Source organism: Salvelinus fontinalis, chromosome 2, assembly GCF_029448725.1.
Source record: "Salvelinus fontinalis isolate EN_2023a chromosome 2, ASM2944872v1, whole genome shotgun sequence".
Taxonomy (NCBI): domain Eukaryota; kingdom Metazoa; phylum Chordata; class Actinopteri; order Salmoniformes; family Salmonidae; genus Salvelinus; species Salvelinus fontinalis.
Genome location: NC_074666.1, coordinates 53024564 through 53046386, shown reverse-complemented (window position 1 = coordinate 53046386; position 21823 = coordinate 53024564). Strand labels below are relative to the sequence as shown.

The following is a 21823-nucleotide window of genomic DNA, read 5'->3' as shown; positions in this document are numbered from 1 at the left end:
TCATGTTTCAGCATAATAATGCACGGTCCCATGTCACAAGGATCTGTAGACAACTCCTGGAAGCTGAAACTGTCCAGAACCTTTCCATGGCCTGCATACTCACCAGACATATCCCCCATTGAGCATGTTTGGGATGCTCTGGATCTTCATGTATAAACGCATGTTCCAGTTCCCACCAATATCCAGCAACTTCACACAGCATTGAAGAGTGGGACAACATTCCACAGGCCACAATCAACAGCCTGATCAACTCTATGTGAAGGAGATGTGTCACGCTACGTGAGGCAAACGCTGATCCACGCCCCTACCTTTTTTAAGGTACCTGTGACCAACAGATGCATATCTGTATACCCAGTCATGTGAAACCCATAGATTAGGTCCTAATGAATTTTCAATTGACTGATTTCCTTATTGACTGTAACTCAGCAAAACCTTTGAAATTGTTGCATGATGCATTTATGTTTTTGTTCAGTGTAGTTGCTTTCATGTTTGGCTCAGAGGATCACCATTTCCACCTTTCTGTCAAAATGCTGAGTGAGTCCTAAACCTGAACTTGACTCGCATGGAATGACCTTTGCTGGAGTTTCTGCTATTGGAGAGGAGACGTTGATTCTTGGAGGATATAGGTTTTCACTCCAGTTTTGCCCTTTTACCATTGTTTCTCAATCTTCAGAATTGCCATTGTTTGGAAAGGGTGGGCTCTAGAATGCTGGTGTATGCTGTTTAAGAAAGGGTAAAGGGGATACCTAGTCAGTTGTACAACTGAATGCTTTCAACTGAAATGTGTCTTCCGCATTTAACCCAACCCCTCTGAATCAGAGAGGCTGCCCTAAATCGACATCCACGTCTCGGCAGTGGGAACAGTGGGTTAACTGGCTTGCTCAGGGGCAGAACGACATATTTTTATCTTGTCAGCTCGGGGATTTGATCCGGCAACCTTTCAGTTACTGCCCAAATGCTCTAAAAATTAGGCTACCTGCCACCCCTTTAATCTACTTGTATATACAGTACATGTAATGTATGTGTATTCTCTCCTCACCTTCACTGTTTTCTGTTTGACTTGCACACATGCACTCAACGCCACACACACACACACTTACGCGCACACACACACACACACACACACAATTAGGTTAATGCTGCCTGCTGTAAAGAGCACCAATAAAGTCAATTTGCTGTAATGTGCCTTCCGGCTCCCAGTCTCTGGGGAGAATACTAATGACCTGCCAGGTCACAGGCAGAGTGAAGGGGTGAGAAATACAGGGGGAGTATGTTCTTCCTAACCCCAGACACAGTGTACCAGATTCAGTCAGCAGGACCAGGGGATGGGGGAGCTCCTCTGGAGGTCAACACTTAAAACATTTATCATCTGACTCTTAGCTGACTCCAGAGAATCATTTAGATTTTTCGCCCATAAAAAAGGCATTTTAATCTTTGTAATTGACCACTGGACAGTCACACATGTGCGTATGCACGCGCACACACGCACGCCCTCTTACCCCGACGCTAATGGAGAACAGGGTTTCAGCTAAGCCTATGGCAATCCTCCCACACTTTTAGCATGGGCAGTCTGTTGGCACGGCTTCCCATACGGTGAGTCCAAAAGGGCTAGGTGCCACACTGGACAAGGGCACCTTGAACTCTGGCTAGCCTGTATTTTATGATACGGGCCAGCCATATCATAATTCAGGCTGTGGTGGAGCGAGAGAGAGCTGCCCCTCTCTGGGTGGACAGTACTGAGGCACTTAGCCTTATTAAATGCAGACGTACGCTGGGTCTGAGGCTGAGATGGATAGCTTTGAGGAATGCCTCATGGCAGCGAGGAGTGTGGTGTATGCTTGCCTCTCTGCACACAGTGATAATAAGGGCTGTTTTGTTGGAGAGACCCACCAGCTGGTTCTATGTGTTGGAGCACTGAGGTGCTGAGGCCTTTGAGGCTGAGAAAGAGAGAGCGATATCTCAGGCCAGTTAGCCTTTCATCTCCTGAGGAATTGCCCTGTTGGCCCTGTCAGCCTGCATGTCTCCCCCACCACGAGATTATCCACAGAGCCGTGGTCAGACCCACAGCCCTGCGGGCCCCCACAGGGAGAAAGGATCAATGATGTTAGAATAGAAACAGGAAATATAATAGAATGGACTAGGCTCCATTTAGGTACAGTAGATGCTTTTTCTATGTTGGTGTGGTTGGGTAGTAATGCCTGCTTGTATGTTGTTTTGCCTACGCAAGAGGATATGGTATGTGAATGTAGCACCTGTACTATAGCTGTCATTCACTTTGCTGTGTCATTATTTGTCATATAGTAGTTCCCCTGGGAAACAGGCTACGTATTTCCTAGTGAACACCACTACTCCCAATACCACTGCCACTGATATAAATACAATAGCAGCATTTGAGTTTATTTCCAAAATCCTATATCCACAAATATTTCATCAGAAATGATTGCTTATGGGTAAGTTCATGTGTGTGTAAAATATTACTGTGCTCAAATGTTTAAATCATATATGAAAATGTGATTTTTTTGTTGTTTTTCAACCACTCCACAAATGTCTTGTTATACTATTGGCAAGTCGGTTAGGACATCTACTTTCTGCATGACACAAGTAATTTTTCCAACAATTGTTTAGACAGATTATTTAACTTACAACTCACTGTAACACAATTCCAGTGGGTCAAAAGTGTACATACACTAAGTTGACTGTGCCTTTAAACAGCCTGGAAAATTATGTCATGGCTTTAGAAGCTTCTGATAGGCTAACTGACATAATTTGAGTCAATTGTAGGTGTACCTGTGGATGTATTTCAAGGCCTACCTTCAAAATCAGTACATCTGCTTGACATGGGAAAAGCAAAATAAATAAATATATAATAAATAAAATAAATAAAATAAAATAAATAAAATAAACAAGTCTGGTTCATCCTTGGGAGCAATTTCTAAATGCCTGAATGTACCACGTTCATCTGTGCAAACAATAGTATGCAAGTATAAACACCATGGGACCACGCAGCCGCCATACCGCTCAGGAAGGAGACGCATTCTGTCTCCTAGAGATGAACATACTTTGGTGCAAAAAGTGCAAATGAATCCCAGAACAGCAGCAATGGACCTTGTGAAGATGCTGGAGGAAACGGGAACAAAAGTATCCATATCCACAGTAAAACAAGTCCTATATCGACATAACCTGAAAGGCTGCTCAGCAAGGAAGAAACCACTGCTTCAAAACCGCCATCAAAAAAAACAGACTACGGTTTGCAGTGAGGCGGATATCTAGCGTTTAGCAAAAAAACATAAACATGAAATAAAACCAAGTGATAGATTTTAAACAAATACATGTCTGTCATTGAACAACCCCATGCCGTGATTAGATAGTGAAAAAACATACAATTTCTTATTTTCTTTAATCAATAAAAGCAAATTTACCAACGATTCGGAAAATGGATATACTGCAGAGCGTTTTGCAATGAAACTCTTCATTTGGTTCTGATTTAACATTTGAACCTTTGTGTGTTTCTGTGTTTATGCGCAGGCTCTGATTCAGCTGCCCGTGTACATATCCCAGTGTGAGGAGGTTCGTGTGTTCTTCGAGACTCGTCCTGAAGACCTCAACCCACCTAAAGAGTAAGCTACACATCACACCATTCGTCACCTTCTTGTCAAAGGAACACACTGTCACACAGTCTGACAAGCAGCACAAATACATATAAGTTATACAGTACGCACATTCAAACGTGTACTGGGCCAACAACAAACACTACAAATAAAGAAAGAGAAGCATAATGCTGTGTGCAGGCTTTGTTTCAGGAAGTAGCAGAACGGACCTCCTCCTGAACACCATGTCATTTTATGTTGAAACAAGCCAACCCATCAGTAATAGGTTATAATAGAGTGTAATGACTATGATGTCATGCTCCCTCTGGTATTGCTGTGGTGGTGGGGGGAGCGGCTGGTTTGCCCTGAGTGAGAGCTACATAACATGTAGCCTAGCGGAGCAGTGTATGAGAGAACTGCTGAGGCGGCAGGAACTCTTGTAAATCTCACTCGACACATTAGTGTCATAGTCCGCCTGACAGTTACAACGTGCCAACACAAGTCATAAAGTCACCGCGCCATTTCCCCCCATCACGTATGTGTTGTTGAGCTACCAGACGCCTGGAGGGCAGGAGGGGTTACTAGTGGTTACAGGTGACTGCTTTTGACTGCACTGGGCTTTTAAGCTATTGCTTGCCCAGTGATGGCTGGTGAATTGTATCAAACCTGATGCTTTTCAGATTATATTTTTCTTCCTTCACTATTTGAAAAGTCCCCACATTTTTCTTATGAGTTTTTCTGCTATAGCAAACAGCTTCCCATCTTTGTGTATTTCAACCCGGATTTGACATGCTCCGCTACAGGCACCTAGCCACATAGCTAGTTCTATGTGTTCTATTTATTTATGCAGAGAGGTGTTCGACTCACACATCCCAAAACTACTTCAGGGTGTATGGGAGTAATGTTACAATTTTATCTAGGCTGTCCAATCTTAACCAGACACTTTTCTGCGCTAGTTTGTCGATTAGCTTTTTTTTTTTTGCTGTGCGCCGTTTGACGCACAAGTCAATAGAATGACTGAACATCAACAATATAATTCTGCACCGTCAATCAGTGATTTTGCACAAGGATGCTTATCATTCCTCAGAGTTTGTTGGCCATCGCCATTATTGCAGTCATGAGTACCTTGGTCGAAATCCAAGATGGCTGCCTGGTGCCTGATACAATATGCATGGTGTGTTCAGTAACTGCGGAGGAGATGAATCTCTGTGGAAGGAGAAGAATACAAGGCTTGTCACTGTTCTGGCCACTATGAATGGCTGCTGTCAGGTCACCTCCTTAGACAGACAGATGGAGGAGAGCTAGTTCCCTCTGGCCGTTGCCAAGGACACATACCTTATTAGCTACCTCTCAGACAGACAAACCCTAAGCATCTGCTACTAGGGACGGGGGAGGGGAGGATGGAGGGTCGGAGGGAGAGGCAGATGAATATAGAAAAGACCTTGGTTTGTCTTTATTAAAATCGGATTACAGCTCTCTAATGCAGACTGTGTTCAGCTGGGCTGACATCGTGTCACCAGCCCCTCTCTCTTGGGTCGTTATACAGCCCTCTATAAATCTACCAGAGTAAGGAGGGATGTCACTGTCTGTCCATTGGCGAGATTGAAGTAGCAGGCATGAGAGAGTAGTGGAGAGAGGGAGCGGTAGAGGGGAGATATAAAAGACAGGCGAGGAGAGGAAAGGAGAGGTAGAAGGGAGGAGAGGAGTAGAGAGGTATAAGGAAGATGTAGAAGAGAGGATGAGCCCCCGTATTGCTAGCTCGTCTTTGGTTAGGACCTCTTGTGGTCTGGCACCTGGTAGTGGAATGGGCTTGCTCTAGGTTATAATGCTCCATATTGAACACAGTCCTCCCATCGCCCCACTGATGTATTGGTCCCCCTATTCAATGTATCCTTGACCATGATTGACTCATCCATGGTCCAATGCAACCTCATTTAGCGTGAGGGGGAGGGCTGATTTGATCTTATGGAAAACTCTTGTAATGTACTTACAGAATACTGGACAGTGCGTTGCCTTTCTGACCCTGTTCTGACTCCAGTCTGCCACTAGCTGTCTGCTTCCCTTTGATAAGTCAGGCTAGTGGTGGACCTGTGGCTGTCTTGGCTGGAGACTCTTTTGACAGTACGCTAATAGTCAAACTAATGGCTGGAGATGTATTACATTTAAGTAATGTAGCAGATGCTCTGTGGCTAGCACAATAACAGAGTTGCCAGGCGAACATTGCATTATGTGATTGAGAGTGAATTTTATTCAGGAGGAAAATAGGATGGACAGTTGTGTGTGTGTGAGAGAGAGTATAGAAAGAGCAGATAATCAGGCTGAATTAGCCACCTCAGTCTCCCTGGGCATCTGGACATTAAATCGGCTACCGCATATGAGAATGGATAGAGGATTGCAGTCCAAATGGATAAAGCAGATACAGTATCATGTTCTCAGTCAGCCCAGTATCAGAAACTCACTATCAACCATATCCCTTCTCATCTGGAGCAAAGGTCAACACATCTGTAGATATGTAACGGATCTTAGAGAGTTTACATTTACATCATTACATTTAAGTCATTTAGCAGACGCTCTTATCCAGAGCGACTTACAAATTGGTGCATTCACCTTATGACATCCAGTTTAGTTTCACTCATCTAGACTAGAGCCTGCATGACTAGCAGAACAAATGTATAACGGCGATTTGAATGTGATTGAATCGTGATCAAATGATTTGTGAGTCCCAAAACATGCCTGAATGAAATAAATATAATCAGTGTGGTTATTCACAGGGTTAACATTTTATATTTTTAGAGTTTTCAGAAACATATATCCGTTGTTACGTAGGTGGAAATATTTTCAAAGTGTTTCTAAGTAATAAAACGTTCCAAATTCCTTTACTGACTCACTCTGTCCAAGTTATATATTTCCTCTTAATTGATTTTAATGATTTTTTTCTCTCTTTACAGGGAACCCATTGGAAAGAAGAAGCCAGGTAAGGAAGTTATTATTGTTTGTGGTATACGTTTATGTGGGCAATATCATCTGGATGAGCACTGAAGTGAAATAGATTAGGATTAACATATTCTGCACCAGTATTTAAGAGTCCAGCCATAGTACAGTCATGGCCAAAAGTTTTGAGAATGACACAAATATTAATTTTCACAAAGTCTGCTGCCTCAGTGTCTTTAGATATTTTTGTCAGATGTTACTATGGAATACTGAAGTATAATTACAAGCATTTCATAAGTGTCAAAGGCTTTTATTGACAATTACATAAAGTTGATGCAAAGAGTCAATATTTGCAGTGTTGACCCTTCTTTTTCAAGACCTCTGCAATCTGCCCTGGCATGCTGTCAATTAACTTCTGGGCCACATCCTGACTGATGGCAGCCCATTCTTGCATAATCAATGCTTGGAGTTTGTCAGAATTTGTGGGGTTTTGTTTGTCCACCTGCCTCTTGAGGATTGACCACAAATTCTCAATGGGATTAAGGTCTGGGGAGTTTCCTGGCCATGGACCCAAAATATCGATGTTTTGTTCCCCGAGCCACTTATCACTTTTGCCTTATGGCAAGGTGCTCCATCATGCTGGAAAATGCATTGTTCTTCACCAAACTGTTACTGGATGATTGGGAGAAGTTGCTCTCTGAGGATGTGTTGGTTCCATTCTTTATTCATGGCTGTATTCTTAGGCAAAATTGTGAGTGAGCCCACTCCCTTGGCTGAGAAGCAACCCTACACACGAATGGTCTCAGGATGCTTTACTGTTGGCATGACACAGGACTGATGTTAGCGCTCACCTTCTCTTCTCCGGACAAGCTTTTTTCCGGATGCCCCAAACAGTCGGTAATGGGATTCATCAGAGAAAATGACTTTACCCCAGTCCTCAGCAGTTCAATCCCTGTACCTTTTGCAGAATATCAGTCTGTCCCTGATGTTTTTCCTGAAGAGAAGTGGCTTCTTTGCTGCCCTTCCACCAGGTCATCTTCCAAATGTCTTCTCCTCACTGTGTGTGCAGATGCACTCACACCTGCCTGCTGCCATTCCTGAGCAAGCTCTGTACTGGTGGTGCCCCGATCCCGCAGCTGAATCAACTTTAAGAGACGGTCCTGGCGATTGCTGGACTTTCTTGGGCGCCCGGAAGCCTTCTTCACAACAATTGAACCGCTCTCCTTGAAATTCTTGATGATCCGATAAATGGTTGATTTAGGTGCAATCTTACTGGCAGCAATATCCTTGCCAGTGAAGCCCTTTTTGTGCAAAGCAATGATGACGGCACGTGTTTCCTTGCAAGTAAACATTGTTGACAGAGGAAGAACAATGATTCCAAGCACCACCCTCCTTTTGAAGTTTCCAGTCTGTTATTCGAACTCAATCAGCATGACAGAGTGATCTCCAGCCTTGTCCTCGTCAACATTCACACCTGTGTTAACGAGAGAATCACTGACATTATGTCAGCTGGTCCTTTTGTGGCAGGGCTGAAATGCAGTGGAAATGTTTTGGGGGGATTTAGTTCATTTGCATGGCAAAGAGGGACTTTGCACTTAATTGCAATTCATCTGATCACTCTTCAAAACATTCTGGAGTATATGCAAATTGCCATCATACAAACTGAGGCAGCAGACTTTGTGAAAATTAGTATTTGTTTCATTCTCAAAAGTTTATGCCACGACTGTATAACTCAGAGGTCCTATTGCCTTTGGCAGAGAAAAACCCTGTGTGGTGTTTGCATACATCTGACTACATTTCTCAAATGGGGATTTGAGCGCCCTCTAGCTGTATTGTTTCATACTCTCCATTATTTTCACTCTAGATTGCTATATAAAAGATGTAAGACTAAGTCTATCATTATATTACATTTATTTGAAGTTAGATACACACCACTACTTCTACATAGTGTTTTGTTTCAGAGTTTTGCCTCTTCTTTTTTCATCTAACCAACCCATATATTTTCCATCCATGTTCAATTTCAATTTCCTTCATTTTCCTCCATCAGGGATTGTGGAGAGAGCGACTACTTTCCTAAAGAGAGGTAGTAACAGACTCATGCTTGGCCATACTTTGTGTGTGACACGTGGGTTGCTAGCCCTCCGTTAGGGGCCCTTGGCTGTCTGGCCTTTTAGCTGGGACGTGGCTCTGAGGTGAGCCTAGGCAGTGCGGGGTAGAGCGGGGGAAGGGATAGCCTTGTATGTGATTCAGCCAACGCATCGGTCTCTATATCAAGCTAAAGCAAATACAGGTCTGGGACCAGGCTAGGGACAGGTGGGGTCGAGAGGGCAGGGTGGGGAAAGCTTGGTGCTCACTCTGTGTGATGTGCATGGCGGTGTGTTATGTCAAGAGGGCACCAGATGGTGTGTGTCTGACCGTACACCCCGCCCAACTCCCTTGCTCCTGTGCTGAAATCAACCCTGTCTTGGTTGTGGGAAATAATCGTCACCTTGATAGATGTGCATGCTGTGCCACAACAACAACAACACCATCCTCATTCTGTGTCGTCGGCTCTTGGGGTATCAGACGTGACAGTTTTCATAATCTATAATATCTCGTTTAAGAGACTTGATGCAGGATGGTATAAATACAAGGCTCAATCTCTGGACAATTATGCATTTAGAGGATAGTATGAGTGCATCACACTCTGCATCCCCGGAGGTAGCTCTGGTTGTCATCCCATCAAGGGCACATTACAGAGCAGGCCCTCTTGGTGTTCTAACCTACAGCATTGTGGGAGTCTAGGTGTCGGGGTGTCCTGGTGGCGGGTCGTCTCTGTATCTCTGTGGCAGCCACGCGGTTGATTAGCATAACCCTCCTTCCGATCCTGTTGTCTCTCATAACATCTCCCTCTCCCTCCCTCTGCTCTCTGACCACCATTTTCTTCTTCCGTGTCGAAAACCATGCCTGCTTCCTCTTCATCTGCTCTCTGCGGTGTGGTGTGGCTGGTAGAGAGGTCAGATCTACAGTACCAGTCAAAAGTTTGGACACACCTACTGATTCCAGGGTTTTTCTTTATTTTGACTATTTTCTTCATTGTAGAATAATAGTAAAGACATCAAAACTATGAAATAACACATATGGAATCATGTAGTAACCAAACAAGTGTTAAACAAATCAATAAAATATATTTTATATTATTCAAAATAGCCACCATTTGCCTTGATGACGTAGTCACCTGGAATGCATTTCAATAAACAGGTGTGCCTCGTTAAAAGTTAATTTGTGCATTTCTTTCCTTAACGTGTTGAGCCAATCAGTTGTGTTGTGACAAGGTAGGGGTGATATACAGAAGATGGCTCTATTTGGTAAAAGACCAAGTCCATATTATGGCAAGAACAGCTCAAATAAGCAAAGAGAAACGACAGTCCATCATTACTTTAAGACATGAAGGTCAGTCAATCCAAGAACTTTGAAAGTTTCTTCAAGTGCAGTCACAAAATCCATCAAGAGCTATGATGAATCTGGCTCTCATGAGGACCGCCACAGGAAAGGAAGACCCAGAGTTACCTCTGCTGCAGAGGATACGTTCATTAGATTTAACTACACCTCAGATTGCAGCCCAAATATTTGCTTCACAGAGTTCAAGTAATAGACATCTCAAGATCAACTGTGTGAATCTCAACATCGACTGTGTGAAATCAGGCCTTCATGGTCGAATTGCTGCAAAGAAACTACTGCTAAAGGACACCAATAAGAAGAAGAGCCTTGCTTGGGCCAAGAAACACGAGCAATGGACATTAGACCAGTGGAAATTTGTCCTTTGATCTGATGAGTCAAAATTTTTGATTTTTGGTTCCAACCGCCATGTCTTTGTGAGATGCAGAGTAGGTGAACGGATGAACTCCGCATGTGTGGTTCCGACCGTGAAGCATGGAGGAGGAGGTGTGATGGTGTGGGGGTGCTTTGCTGGTGACACTGTCAGTGATTTCTTTACAATTCAAGGCACACTTAACCAGCATGGCTACCACAACATTCTGCAGCAATACACCATCCCATCTGGTTTGTGCTTAGTGGGACTATCATTTGTTTTTCAGCAGGACAATGACCCAAAACACACCTCCAGGCTGTGTAAGGGCTATTTGACCAAGAAGGAGAGTGATGGAGTGCTGCATCAGATGCATCAGCCTCCACAATCACCCGACCTCAACCCAATTGAGATGGTTTGGGATGAGTTGGACCGCAGAGTGAAGGAAAAGCAGCCAACAAGTGCTCAGCATATGTGGGAACTCCTCATTCCTCATGAAGCTGGTTGAGAGAATGCCAAGAGTGTGCAAAGCTGTCAAGGCAAAGGGTGGCTACTTTGAAGAGTATAAAATACATTTTGATTTGTTTAATACTTTGTTACTACATGGTTCCATTTGTGTTATTTCATAGTTTAGATGTCTTCACTATTATTCTACGGTGTAGAAATTGTAAAAATAAAGAGAAATCCTTGGATGAGTAGGTGTGTCCAAACTATTGACTGGTACTGTACATGTATGTGTGCTCTGTGTCCCTCCCTGCAGGAGACTCCACCTCAGCTGACCCTCTGCTCCTAGACCAGTATGTGGCCGTCACTGACTATGAGAAACAGGAGAGCTCTGAGATCAGCCTGCACGTGGGACAGACGGTGGAGGTCATCGAGAAGAATGAGTCTGGTACGAGACCTGGATCAGATGGCGACAGACTTTAGCTAAATGACTGCTGCGTCCCAAATGACACTTGTTTATATAGTGTTGGCTCTATTGGCCCTGGTCAATAGTAGTCCACTATAAGGGCAATAGGGTGCCATTTGGGACAACCTGAGTCCTGGCGGCCTTAACGTGTTTTATAAAGCAACCACACTGTCTCAAACGCCCCCCCCCCCCCCCCCCCCAAATCAACTGAACGAATGTTATCATACTTGAATGAACCTGAGATACAGGTACTTTAATGTGTACCAAGACAACTGACAAATAACAGCAGCATAATGCTATCACGTTGTCCTCAGAACCTTCCAAATAGACATGGCCAATAGAAGACCTAGAGAGAGCCTCTGCTGTGTGACGGACTCTTCTGTGTTTGTTTTGCTCTCTGTGTGCAGGTTGGTGGTTTGTTAGTTCAGACGAGGCCCAAGGCTGGGTCCCTGCCACCTGCCTGGAGGCTCAGGATGACCCTGACGACTTCTCCCTGCCCGGCGAGGAAGGTAACTCGCTCCGTCTGTCGCACTGCCCTAGGGCACATTCAGAGTCAAAACATAGGCCTACTGTAACTACTGATCACATTGGCAGCCATAAGGAGCAGCTCACAGTCAAAACTCTAGGTTTGCTGCCAAGTCATTATGACACAAAACAGTGTGTCCTCATTGATTAAGAATGTAGGAGAAATGTGGAATTGTAATGAATTAATCTTGGAAGCAGGATGTCTTGAAATCGCTACATTACGTACTGTATGTGGGAAAATGACCTCTGACTGTCTATCACCTTCACCTGTCTCTGCCCGTCGATGATGCTGCGTTCATAACCAAGTGGGAAGGTGGTAAATACCAGTTGTGAAGTTGGATGCTATCACGCGCTTTGAACTTGTTGAGAAATGCCAATTGGCTAATGGCCAACAAGCTGCATCAACCATAAACAAAAAAATACAGTTATCATGCTTGTAAACAAATTATACTGTTCAAAAACCATATTAAGAGTTTTTTTTATAAATAATGTTTTGTTTTAACTGCCGAAAATGCTGTTATCAAGGTAATTTCCTTAGTAGGTGACGTCAGAATGTGGGAGAAGTCAGAGCTTAAGGATGATACATGTGTTTCCCACTAGTAATTGCGAGTTCCCAATCGTATGTAGTAAATTCCACCTTTGGTTATGAACGCAGTGTTACAACCAACCATAGAGATAAATAGAGGACTCTAGTGCCAAAATGCCCTTTTTAGCATGGGGAATGCCATTGAGGACTTTCACCCTTCTGAAGAAGTCAACTGGGTGGGACTTCCTATGGGTTAAGGAAGGAACACACATTTCCACCTGGGTCAACAGGAGGGATCAGCCAATTAATTATGCTTGTGAGCAAACATTCCATAACTGCAGGTAGCAGTTAAATCGCCAACCTTGGCTTTATACTGTACCTGTTCAAACAACACACTCCAGGTGGCAGTATTCACCCGTTCAGTTTGTTTACCAACTCGTAGAAGTAGAAGAAAAAGAAAATGTAATACTTAAAAATGGAGAAGCCACTCACAGACGCCATAATAGGGCATATACAATGAAGAGTCCTCTATAATTTTCTATGGAACTAGCAAACACAAAGCCAGAGTATTTACTTCCTGTTTACTTATTTCCTGCTGCCCACTGTGCTCTGCTGTCAGTGTCCCGGAGATACTGGTCACTGCCGAGCCATGTGGGCCGCCGGCGAACGTTAGGGGATCTGTTCAGCACAGGCTTTGGGCAAGGCACGACTCTTTTCTCCCTTTTCTCTATCTGTGTGTAAAATGTAATGTTTAGCATGAAAAACTCATGCATGACCAACCCAAGCCTAAAAGTGAGGCAAGACATGCATGTGTGGCATGGATTGTAATGGATGCTACCTTTATGTTGGTATGATTTGTTCTCTCGGTGGCATGCAGTGGAGAAAAACAGTTTCATACTTTTACTGTTCTTTCAGTGAAATATGACATTTTAGATTGTTCTTTCTAAATAGAATATTTGTGTAACAAACAATCACTTTAATTCAGTAGACCTAAAATGGACCCGTTATGGATTAGTTATAAAAACATAATCTGTTACAAGTAGGTGCTAGTGAAGGGCATTTCCATGTAAAAGGAGCCATGAGCACCAACATGTGAAGTTCATAGGAGCATGTCAAATGGAAGCTAAGAGTCTATATTTTTGGGAAACGAAGGCATAGATACATCTTAACCTTTTTCCATCTTAAAAATTTGGTATAATTAAAGGCTTTGATTTCTGAATAAACGGATGGAAAAGGGATCTTAGAAAACATCTACCAGAAAATTATTAAAAGGAATCAGAAATACATCAAAACACAATAATGTTGACATACAGACCCCTGCCAACTAATAAACACTTTTATATTTAGCTTTGGAGAAATTGTTTACCTTTTGTAAGTTAAAAAAAATATTGCGTAGTGCCTTGTAATTATTTTACCAAAGACCACACACTACATGACCAGAAATATGTGGACACCTGCTCGTTGAACATCTTATTCCAAAATCATGGGCATTAATATGTAGTTGGTCCCCCCCTTTGCTACTGTAACAGCCTCCACTCTTCTGGGAAGGCTTTTCACTAGATGCTGGAACATTGATGCGGGGACTTGCTTCCATTCAGCCACAAGAGTATTAGTGAGGTCGGCCACTGATGTTGGGTGATTAGGCCTGGCTCGCAGTCGGGTTTCCAATTCATCCCACAGTTGTTTGATGGGGTTGAGGTCAGGGCTCTTTGCAGGCCAGTCAAGTTATTCTACACCGATCTCGACAAACCTTTACTATATGGACCTCGCTTTCTGCACGGGGGCATTGTCATGCTGAAACAGGAAAGGTCGTTCCCAAAACTGTTGCCACAAAGTTGGAAGCACAGAATTGTCTAGAACGTCATATGCTGTTGCGTTAAGATTTCCCTTCACTGGAACTAAGGGGCCTAGCCCGAACCATGAAAAACAACCCCAGACCATTATTCCTCCACGACCAAACTTTACAGTTGGAACTATGCATTGGGCAGGTAGCGTTCTCCTGGCATACGCAAAACCCAGATTTTTCCGTCGGACTGCCAGATGGTGAAACTTGATTCATAATTTCCACTGCTCCAGAGTCCAATGGCAGCAAGCTTTACACCACGCCAGCGGACTCTTGGCATTGCGCAGGGTGATCTTAGGCTTGTGTGCTGCTGCTTAGCCATGGAAACCCATTTCATGAAGCTCCTGACGAACATTTCTTGTGCTGACGTTGCTTCCAGAGGCAGTTTGGAACTCGGTAGTGAGTGTTTCAACCGAGTACAGACGATTTGAACGCGCTACGCTCTTCAGCACTCGGCGGTCCCATTTTGTGAGCTTGTGTGGCCTACAACTTCGCAGCTGAGCCATTGTTGATCCTAGACATTTCCACTTCACAGAATGGGACATCACTTACAGTGAGGGGGGGCTGCTCTAGCAGGGCAGACATTTGACAAACTGACTTGTTGGAAAGGTGGGATCCTATGATGGTGCCACGTTGAAAATCACTGAGCACTTCAGTAAGGCCATTCTACTGCCAATGTTTGTCTATGGAGATTGCATGGCTGTGTGCTCAATTCCATACACCTGTTAGCAACGGGTGTGGCTGAAATTGCCAAATTCACTAATTTGAAGGGGTGTCCACATACACTGTATATACAAAGGTATCTTTAATATATTTTCAATTTTCTCTCTTGTGAGGTAGGATAATGAAAGTTCACAGAAGTAACAAGTAATGGTAGACCTACCAATTAGTTATAATGATTTTACTGATGCAAATTCTGTTTATGAATTATGAAGTGATTAAAATTAAACGGAATTACTGCACCTGCATTGGCTACAATGGGAAATCATAATAGTCACAAACCACAGTTGGGTCACCTGCTACTGTCCTCCCTTCCACTGGCATACTGCTGTGTCCAGCTCATAACTGTTTTCTTTGACTTTCTGTTGTTTGGTGGTCAAACTAAGTGTTAAAGTCTGGAAAACCCCTCCCTCTCTCTCTTCAATTAATATCACCAGTTTCCTCACCCTCTGAGCACCGACTGACACTGGACGTCCATGGACGTTGAAATTTGGGCAGTCTACTCTGGCCTTGATATTAACGTCCACAGATAGGTTCAGATTTGGTCCAGTCCGGCCCATCAGAGACGCATGTTTCACAAGTTTGGATAGCATAGTACAGTACAGTGCTGTTACTACACTGCTCAAAACAATAAAGGGAACACTTAAACAACACAATTGTGCATGTGTCAGCATATGGTCTCACAAGGGGTCTGAGGATCTCATCTCGGTACCTAATGGCAGTCAGGCTACCTCTGGCAAGCACATGGAGGGCTGTGCGGCCCCACAAAGAAATGCCACCCCACACCATGACTGACCCACCGCCAAACCGGTCATGCTGGAGGATGTTGCAGGCAGCCGAACGTTCTCCACGGCGTCTCCAGACTCTGTCACGTCTGTCACATGTGATCATGTGCTCAGTGTGAACCTGCTATCATCTGTGAAGGGCACAGGGCGCCAGTGGCGAATTTGCCAATCTTGGTGTTCTCTGGCAAATGCCAAACGTCCTGCACGGTATTGGGCTGTAAGCACAACCCCCACCTGTGGACGTCGGGCCCTCATACCAACCTCATGGAGTCGGTTTCTGACCGTTTGAGCAGACACATGCACATTTGTGGCCTGCTGGAGGTCATTTTGCAGGGCTCTGGCAGTGCTCCTCCTTGCACAAAGGCGGAGGTAGCGGTTCTGCTGCTGGGTTGTTGCCCTCCTACGGCCTCCTCCACGTCTCCTGATGTATTGGCCTGTCTCCTGGTAGCGCCTCCATGCTCGGGACACTACGCTGACAGACACAGCAAACCTTTTTGCCACAGCTCGCATTGATGTGCCATCCTGGATGAGCTGCACTACCTGAGCCACTTGTGTGGGTTGTAGACTCCGTCTCATGCTACCACTAGAGTGAAAGCACCGCCAGCATTCAAAAGTGACCAAAACATCAGCCAGGAAGCATAGGAACTGAGAAGTGGTCTGTGGTTACCACCTGCAGAACCACTCCTTTATTGGGGGTGTCTTGCTAATTGCCTATAATTTCCACCTTTTGTCTATTCCATTTGCACAACAGCATGTGGAATTTATTGTCAATCAGTGTTGCTTCCTAAGTGGACAGTTTGATTTCACAGAAGTGTGATTGACTTGGAGTTACATTGTGTTGTTTAAGTGTTCCCTTTATTTTTTTGCGCAGTGTATATTGAACTAAAGGTGCCATCTCGTAGCTTACACCCCATTCTTTCTGCAGACATCTTTGAATCGTAATTTGGAGCAGAAATGTAAGAAAACCTGAGGGAGATTTTACCGTAATCTGTTACCAAAGTTTGCACATGCACAGTTCTTCCACATAATTTGTTTTTTTGTTTTAAAAAAATAATCGAAATTGTTAAGTAGTCCGTGTGGATATAGTTCTATTGTTAAACTTTTATATCAATGTTTTTTTTTGTTTGGCATACATTTTAAAGTGAAAAGACAGAGTCAAAGCACAAATATGTTACCGTGCAATTGCCCTGAAGTCCTAATGCTAGCGCAGTTGTAATTCTGTCTCGTTGATGTTTTGTGTTGCATGATGTGTGCTGCATGTTTTCTCACTCTACAAGATAGATCCCGCCCAGGCTCTGTCTACAAGGAAACACTCGCTGAAAGCGTTCAACTGATTACTAGTTTATGATCTGGGGATGGTCTACTAGGGGCTAATACATTACATCCACTAGCAGATAGTGGGAGACTAGGTTCAGAAATTTCATCCGAGAAATGTAAAGAAAGTTGCAGCTTATTTACTTAATTTCTATACAATTGTAAAACTATCAAATGCAACTGATTACTATGAGTTTAGATAACTGGCTAGACTAATTTACCAATCAAACATTTTTTTAGTTTTCCATCCAAAACATGCACATTTTCTCACTAGTGGTGTATTCATACAAAACTGACGTGTTGCAAATAAAAATCAGTGAGTGATGTAGTGCACACACAATCAACTTCAGCTTAAGTTTTCATGTACCTAATAAAAGACCCAATGTGTTTCCATCGCATTTAACTCTACCGATAGTTTTGTCACAAAAACTGTTGCGTTAAATATCAAATGTACCTATTCGGGTCTTTGTACCTGCACTCTAGCGAACAGCTTGCAGATACAGTACCGGTAGGCTGTGCGGGTAGGATAGTCTACATGATGAGATTATTATGGATAAGATCGAGAATGTTTTGATTTGTCAAGACGGTAGTCAAGCATCTATCCTCATGTCACCAAAATAAGACCCTGGACATTTATTGGAAAGGAGCATCAAACTCATACCATGCACTTTCACCACCCTGTGTTCATCATTTATTTAATCTGTAGCCTAGAAACAGCATGGTTTCCCGAGGCGTAGTGGGAGGACCACACACCATGTCATTGCGTGACTCCTTATTTACTTCGATGTGATGTTTATTATATCAATATTTGCTCATAAAAGGCGTTTCCACCGCCACTTCTCGCATAATTAATTTTACCAACACAAAAATATCCTACCATGTCAAACTAACAAATGTGTCAGCATTTATCAAATTATACCGAGATTTCCTGTTTCATCACAGCTGTTTCTTTCGTTGCAAAAAGAAAACTGTGGAAGAAAACGTGGTTACTGAGTGACATTGATATGAGGTGTACTGTATTTACATATACTTGCACTGTCTAGACTGCCTCATTAGCTACTGTTGTCATCACGTTCAGTTGCATAATTCAACAATTGTGTCATTAGCGGGATACTCTCAAATTTAAAAACTACACGTTTGGCATTAGATTACTGCTTTACATTGTTTGCGAGATCAGACATAGGGCGGTGCCAGAGCGCAGAATAACTGACGAATTTAAACGTAGTAAACGTTGGCAAAAAAGCGTCATTAAATTGTTGCCAGCAGCAGTTAGTCACCAACACTCCGGAGGGTATACACCATTAACACACCATTAACACAGCCATATACACCATTAACACAATCATTAACACAGCCATATACACAGCCATATACACCATTAACACAGCCATATACACAACCATATACACAAACATTACCACCATTAACACAGCCTAACCAGCTCTGCTAGGGCGAGTAAAATTATCAGAATGATGTGTTCTCTCATTTGTGTCTGGAAGTAGCAACAAGCTAGCCAACGTTAGCCAGTTAGCTTGGGTGCTTGACTGTCATTGTGATCAACCCTACTCCTCGGACAGAGCGTCCAGTGTTTTTCCTGTATTAAATTGTAAATTAAACTGTTAAATTATTCCTTTTTAAATTCCACCAAAAATGAACACCCATCAAAATAAAAGAAATTTTTTTGTAATGTGTCGAGACGATGCGTTATCCCCGATGTAGCTTTAGCGTTCTTATAAACTCAGCAAAAAAATAAACGTCCTCTCACTGTCAACTGCGTTTATTTTCAGTAAACTTAACATGTGTAAATATTTGTATGAACATAAGGTTTCACAGACATGTGACTAACAGAAATTAAATAATGTGTCCCTGAACAAAGGGGGGGGGGGGGTCAAAATCAAAAGTAAGTCAATTTCTGGGGTGGCCACCAGCTGCATTAAATTCTGCAGTGCATCTCCTCTTCATGGACTGCACCATATTTGCCAGTTCTTGCTGTGAGATGTTACCCCACTCTTCCGCCAAGGCACCTGCAACTTCCCGGACATTTCTGGTGGGAATGGCCCTAGCCCTCACCCTCCGATCCAACAGGTCCCAGACGTGCTCAATGGACCCTCCAAATTGATCCCGCTCCAGAGTACAAGCCTCGGTGTAACTCTCATTTTTTTGATGGTAAACGCGAATCTGACCATCGCCCCTGGTGAGACAAAACCGTGACTCGTCAGTGAAGAGCACTTTTTGTCAGTCCTGTCTGGTCCAGCAACGGTGGGTTTGTGCCCATAGGCGACGTTGTTGCCGGGGATGTCTGGTGATGACCTGCCTTACAACAGGCCTACAAGCCCTCAGTCCAGGCTCTCTCAGCCTATTGTGGACAGTCTGAGCACAGATGGAGGTATTGTGCGTTCCTGGTGTAACTCGGGCAGTTGTTGCCATCCTGTACCTGTCCCGCAGGTGTGATGTTCGGATGTACCGATCCTGTGCAGATGTTGTTGCACGTGGTCTGCCACTGCGAGGATGATCAGCTGTCCGTCCTGTCTCCCTGTAGCGCTGTCTTAGACGTTTCACAGTATGAACATGCAATTTATTGCCCTGGCCACATCTGCAGTCCTCATGCCTCATTGCAGCATGCCTAAGGCTTGTTCACGCAGATGAGCAGGGACCCCGGGCATCTTTTTTTTGGTGTTTTTCAGAGTCAGTCGAAAGGCCTCTTTAGTGTCCTAAGTTTTCAGAACTGTGACCTTAATTGCATACCGTCTGTAAGCTGTTAGTGTCTTAATGACCGTTCCACAGGTGCATGTTCATTAATTGTTTATGGTTCATTGAACAAGCACGGGAAACAGTGTTTAAACCCTCTACAATGAAGATCTGTGAAGTTATTTGTATTTTTACGAATTATCTTTGAAAGCCACGGCCCTGAAAAAGGGACGTTTCTTTTTTTGCTGAGTTTAGATGCAACGGAAAGACAATGGATTCCATTGAGACAATTTCAGCCATTACCTGGGTGTGTTTGACAGGTCGTTACAAATATTTCCAGTCATAATATTAAACGGATGAAAAAACGACAGGCACAAGCAAGCGTATGAAAGAGTCGCATGAGTAAAATGAAAGCAATTAATCCAGCAAGATTTAAGTGACAAGCGGATTATTCACCCCTCAAACACAGGAAATACATGGCTGAAAAAGACCGATCATCAGGTAGGCGGGGCATGTGCGTTGCTACATAATGTGCTGTCCCTGCCAAGTTGTTGACTCCATCTGCTTGATTGACGTTCTTTTAAAAGTTAGTATGCAAGATGAAAAAGACATCACCTAATGTCATGTGTTCTTTGCCATTTCCAGAGGAGAAGTACACAGTGATCTACCCTTACGCAGCGCGAGACCAAGACGAGATCGACCTAGAAAGTGGCATGACGGTGGAGGTCATGCAGAAGAACCTTGAGGGCTGGTGGAAGATCAGGTAAAACACAATACCCCAGAAGTGTGTCTGTACAAAGTGAATGCATGTTATTTCATTGAGTGTATGAATGTGTGGAGCAGAGTTGGTTGCTCGTTTGTACTCAATAAGGACTTTGTTGTTATCGTTTCTCTCGATTGAAACTGTGAACGTGACCTCTGCTGCCCTCTACAGGTACCAGGGACAGGAGGGCTGGGCCCCGGCGTCCTACTTGAAGAAGGCCGACATCCTGAGCCAGAAGCTGGTGGCAGGGGCAGCGGGCCACTCCAGCACTAACGACCTGGACGGATTCTCCAAGCAGCAGAGTCAACAGAACCAAGCCAAGGAGAGCCGAGGAGACAACAAGGATCAGAAAGACAAGGGCTTCTCCCCCTTTGCCAAGCAGCACAGTGAGTAGAAACTAGGAGATGTAAACTACTAACTAGTTTAACAACTAACAAACAGCTGTAACGCTCTACTTAATGCCTGCAGGTAGGCATTATTAAAATGCATTATAAATCCTATAAGATATAATAAAGCATTATACATGCAGTCTTAAGTAAAGTGTTACCAAGACTTCCCATCTGTATGAGGGATCCTTCCTCAGTCTCCTTCCTCAGAGTGGTTTCTCTGCGAGGCTCTCTAAATCAATGCCTGAGTAATGTAAAACATCCCCCTTTTATTCCTACAGTGTGTAAGTAATTGAGGAGCTGAAGGCTTTCCACAACTACACCTCCATTAGTGAGGATGCATTACACATCGAGTTAGAGCCGAAATCCCCAGTCTCCAGATTGAATTAGTCTACGTCGAACACAGTGCTCTCTCTCTCTCTCTCTCTCATCCTTTCTCTCTCTCGCTCGCTCTCCTTTCTCGCTCCTTCTTTCTCTCCCTCACTCTCTTTATGGTCTCTCTCGCTCTACTCACTAATCTCTCTCTCGCTCTCTGCCAACTGGGCACCAACTGGTTGAACCAATGTTGTTTCAAAGTAAATTGTCAACGTATTGTGACGTGGCTCTGTTGGATTTGCAAAAAGTCCTCAACTGTTGTTTTGAGGGTGACATTTTAAGCACAGGATTATGTCATGGTAACCATTTTAACAGACAAACCTTGTAGAAAATGTGAAATGTTTTCCTTTGAAACAACGTCAGATTTTCAACATTATATCCACTATAATAATAAAACAATTGGCTGGGCGGCACCTCCTACTGGAGAGTTAATCTACAGCTATCCCTTTGGTCTCACATCCAGGGAATTAACTGTCACACTGGTATGAAGAGTCGGGAGACAGACGCAGGAATGCGTAAGAAGTTTTTTTTATTAAGCCCCAAATTACGGCGTGCCGTGTAAAGGCACGGGGACGAAGACCAAACAAACACGTAACAAAACACAGGGTTGAAACCCAAACAAAAGAGTGAGGAGTACCCTCGAATAAATAACAAGCGCACAATGATTTTCACACGGCACGAAA

At 43.7% G+C, this 21823-nt stretch overlaps 1 protein-coding gene across 5 annotated transcripts in view; it reads left to right on the top strand.

The window, feature by feature from the left end:
• The window catches only part of LOC129821063 (SH3 and PX domain-containing protein 2B-like), an 85251-nt gene that overhangs the window by 51915 nt on the left and 11513 nt on the right, over positions 1–21823 (top strand). For 2 of the 5 annotated variants that reach the window (XM_055878319.1, XM_055878334.1), the window contains 7 exons: positions 3526–3617; positions 6536–6561; positions 11066–11197; positions 11623–11724; positions 12886–12969; positions 20262–20379; positions 20551–20765. In XM_055878319.1, coding sequence (XP_055734294.1) covers positions 3526–3617; positions 6536–6561; positions 11066–11197; positions 11623–11724; positions 12886–12969; positions 20262–20379; positions 20551–20765 — 769 coding nt within the window. The other 3 variants (XM_055878327.1, XM_055878342.1, XM_055878352.1) reach the window with 3 other exon arrangements.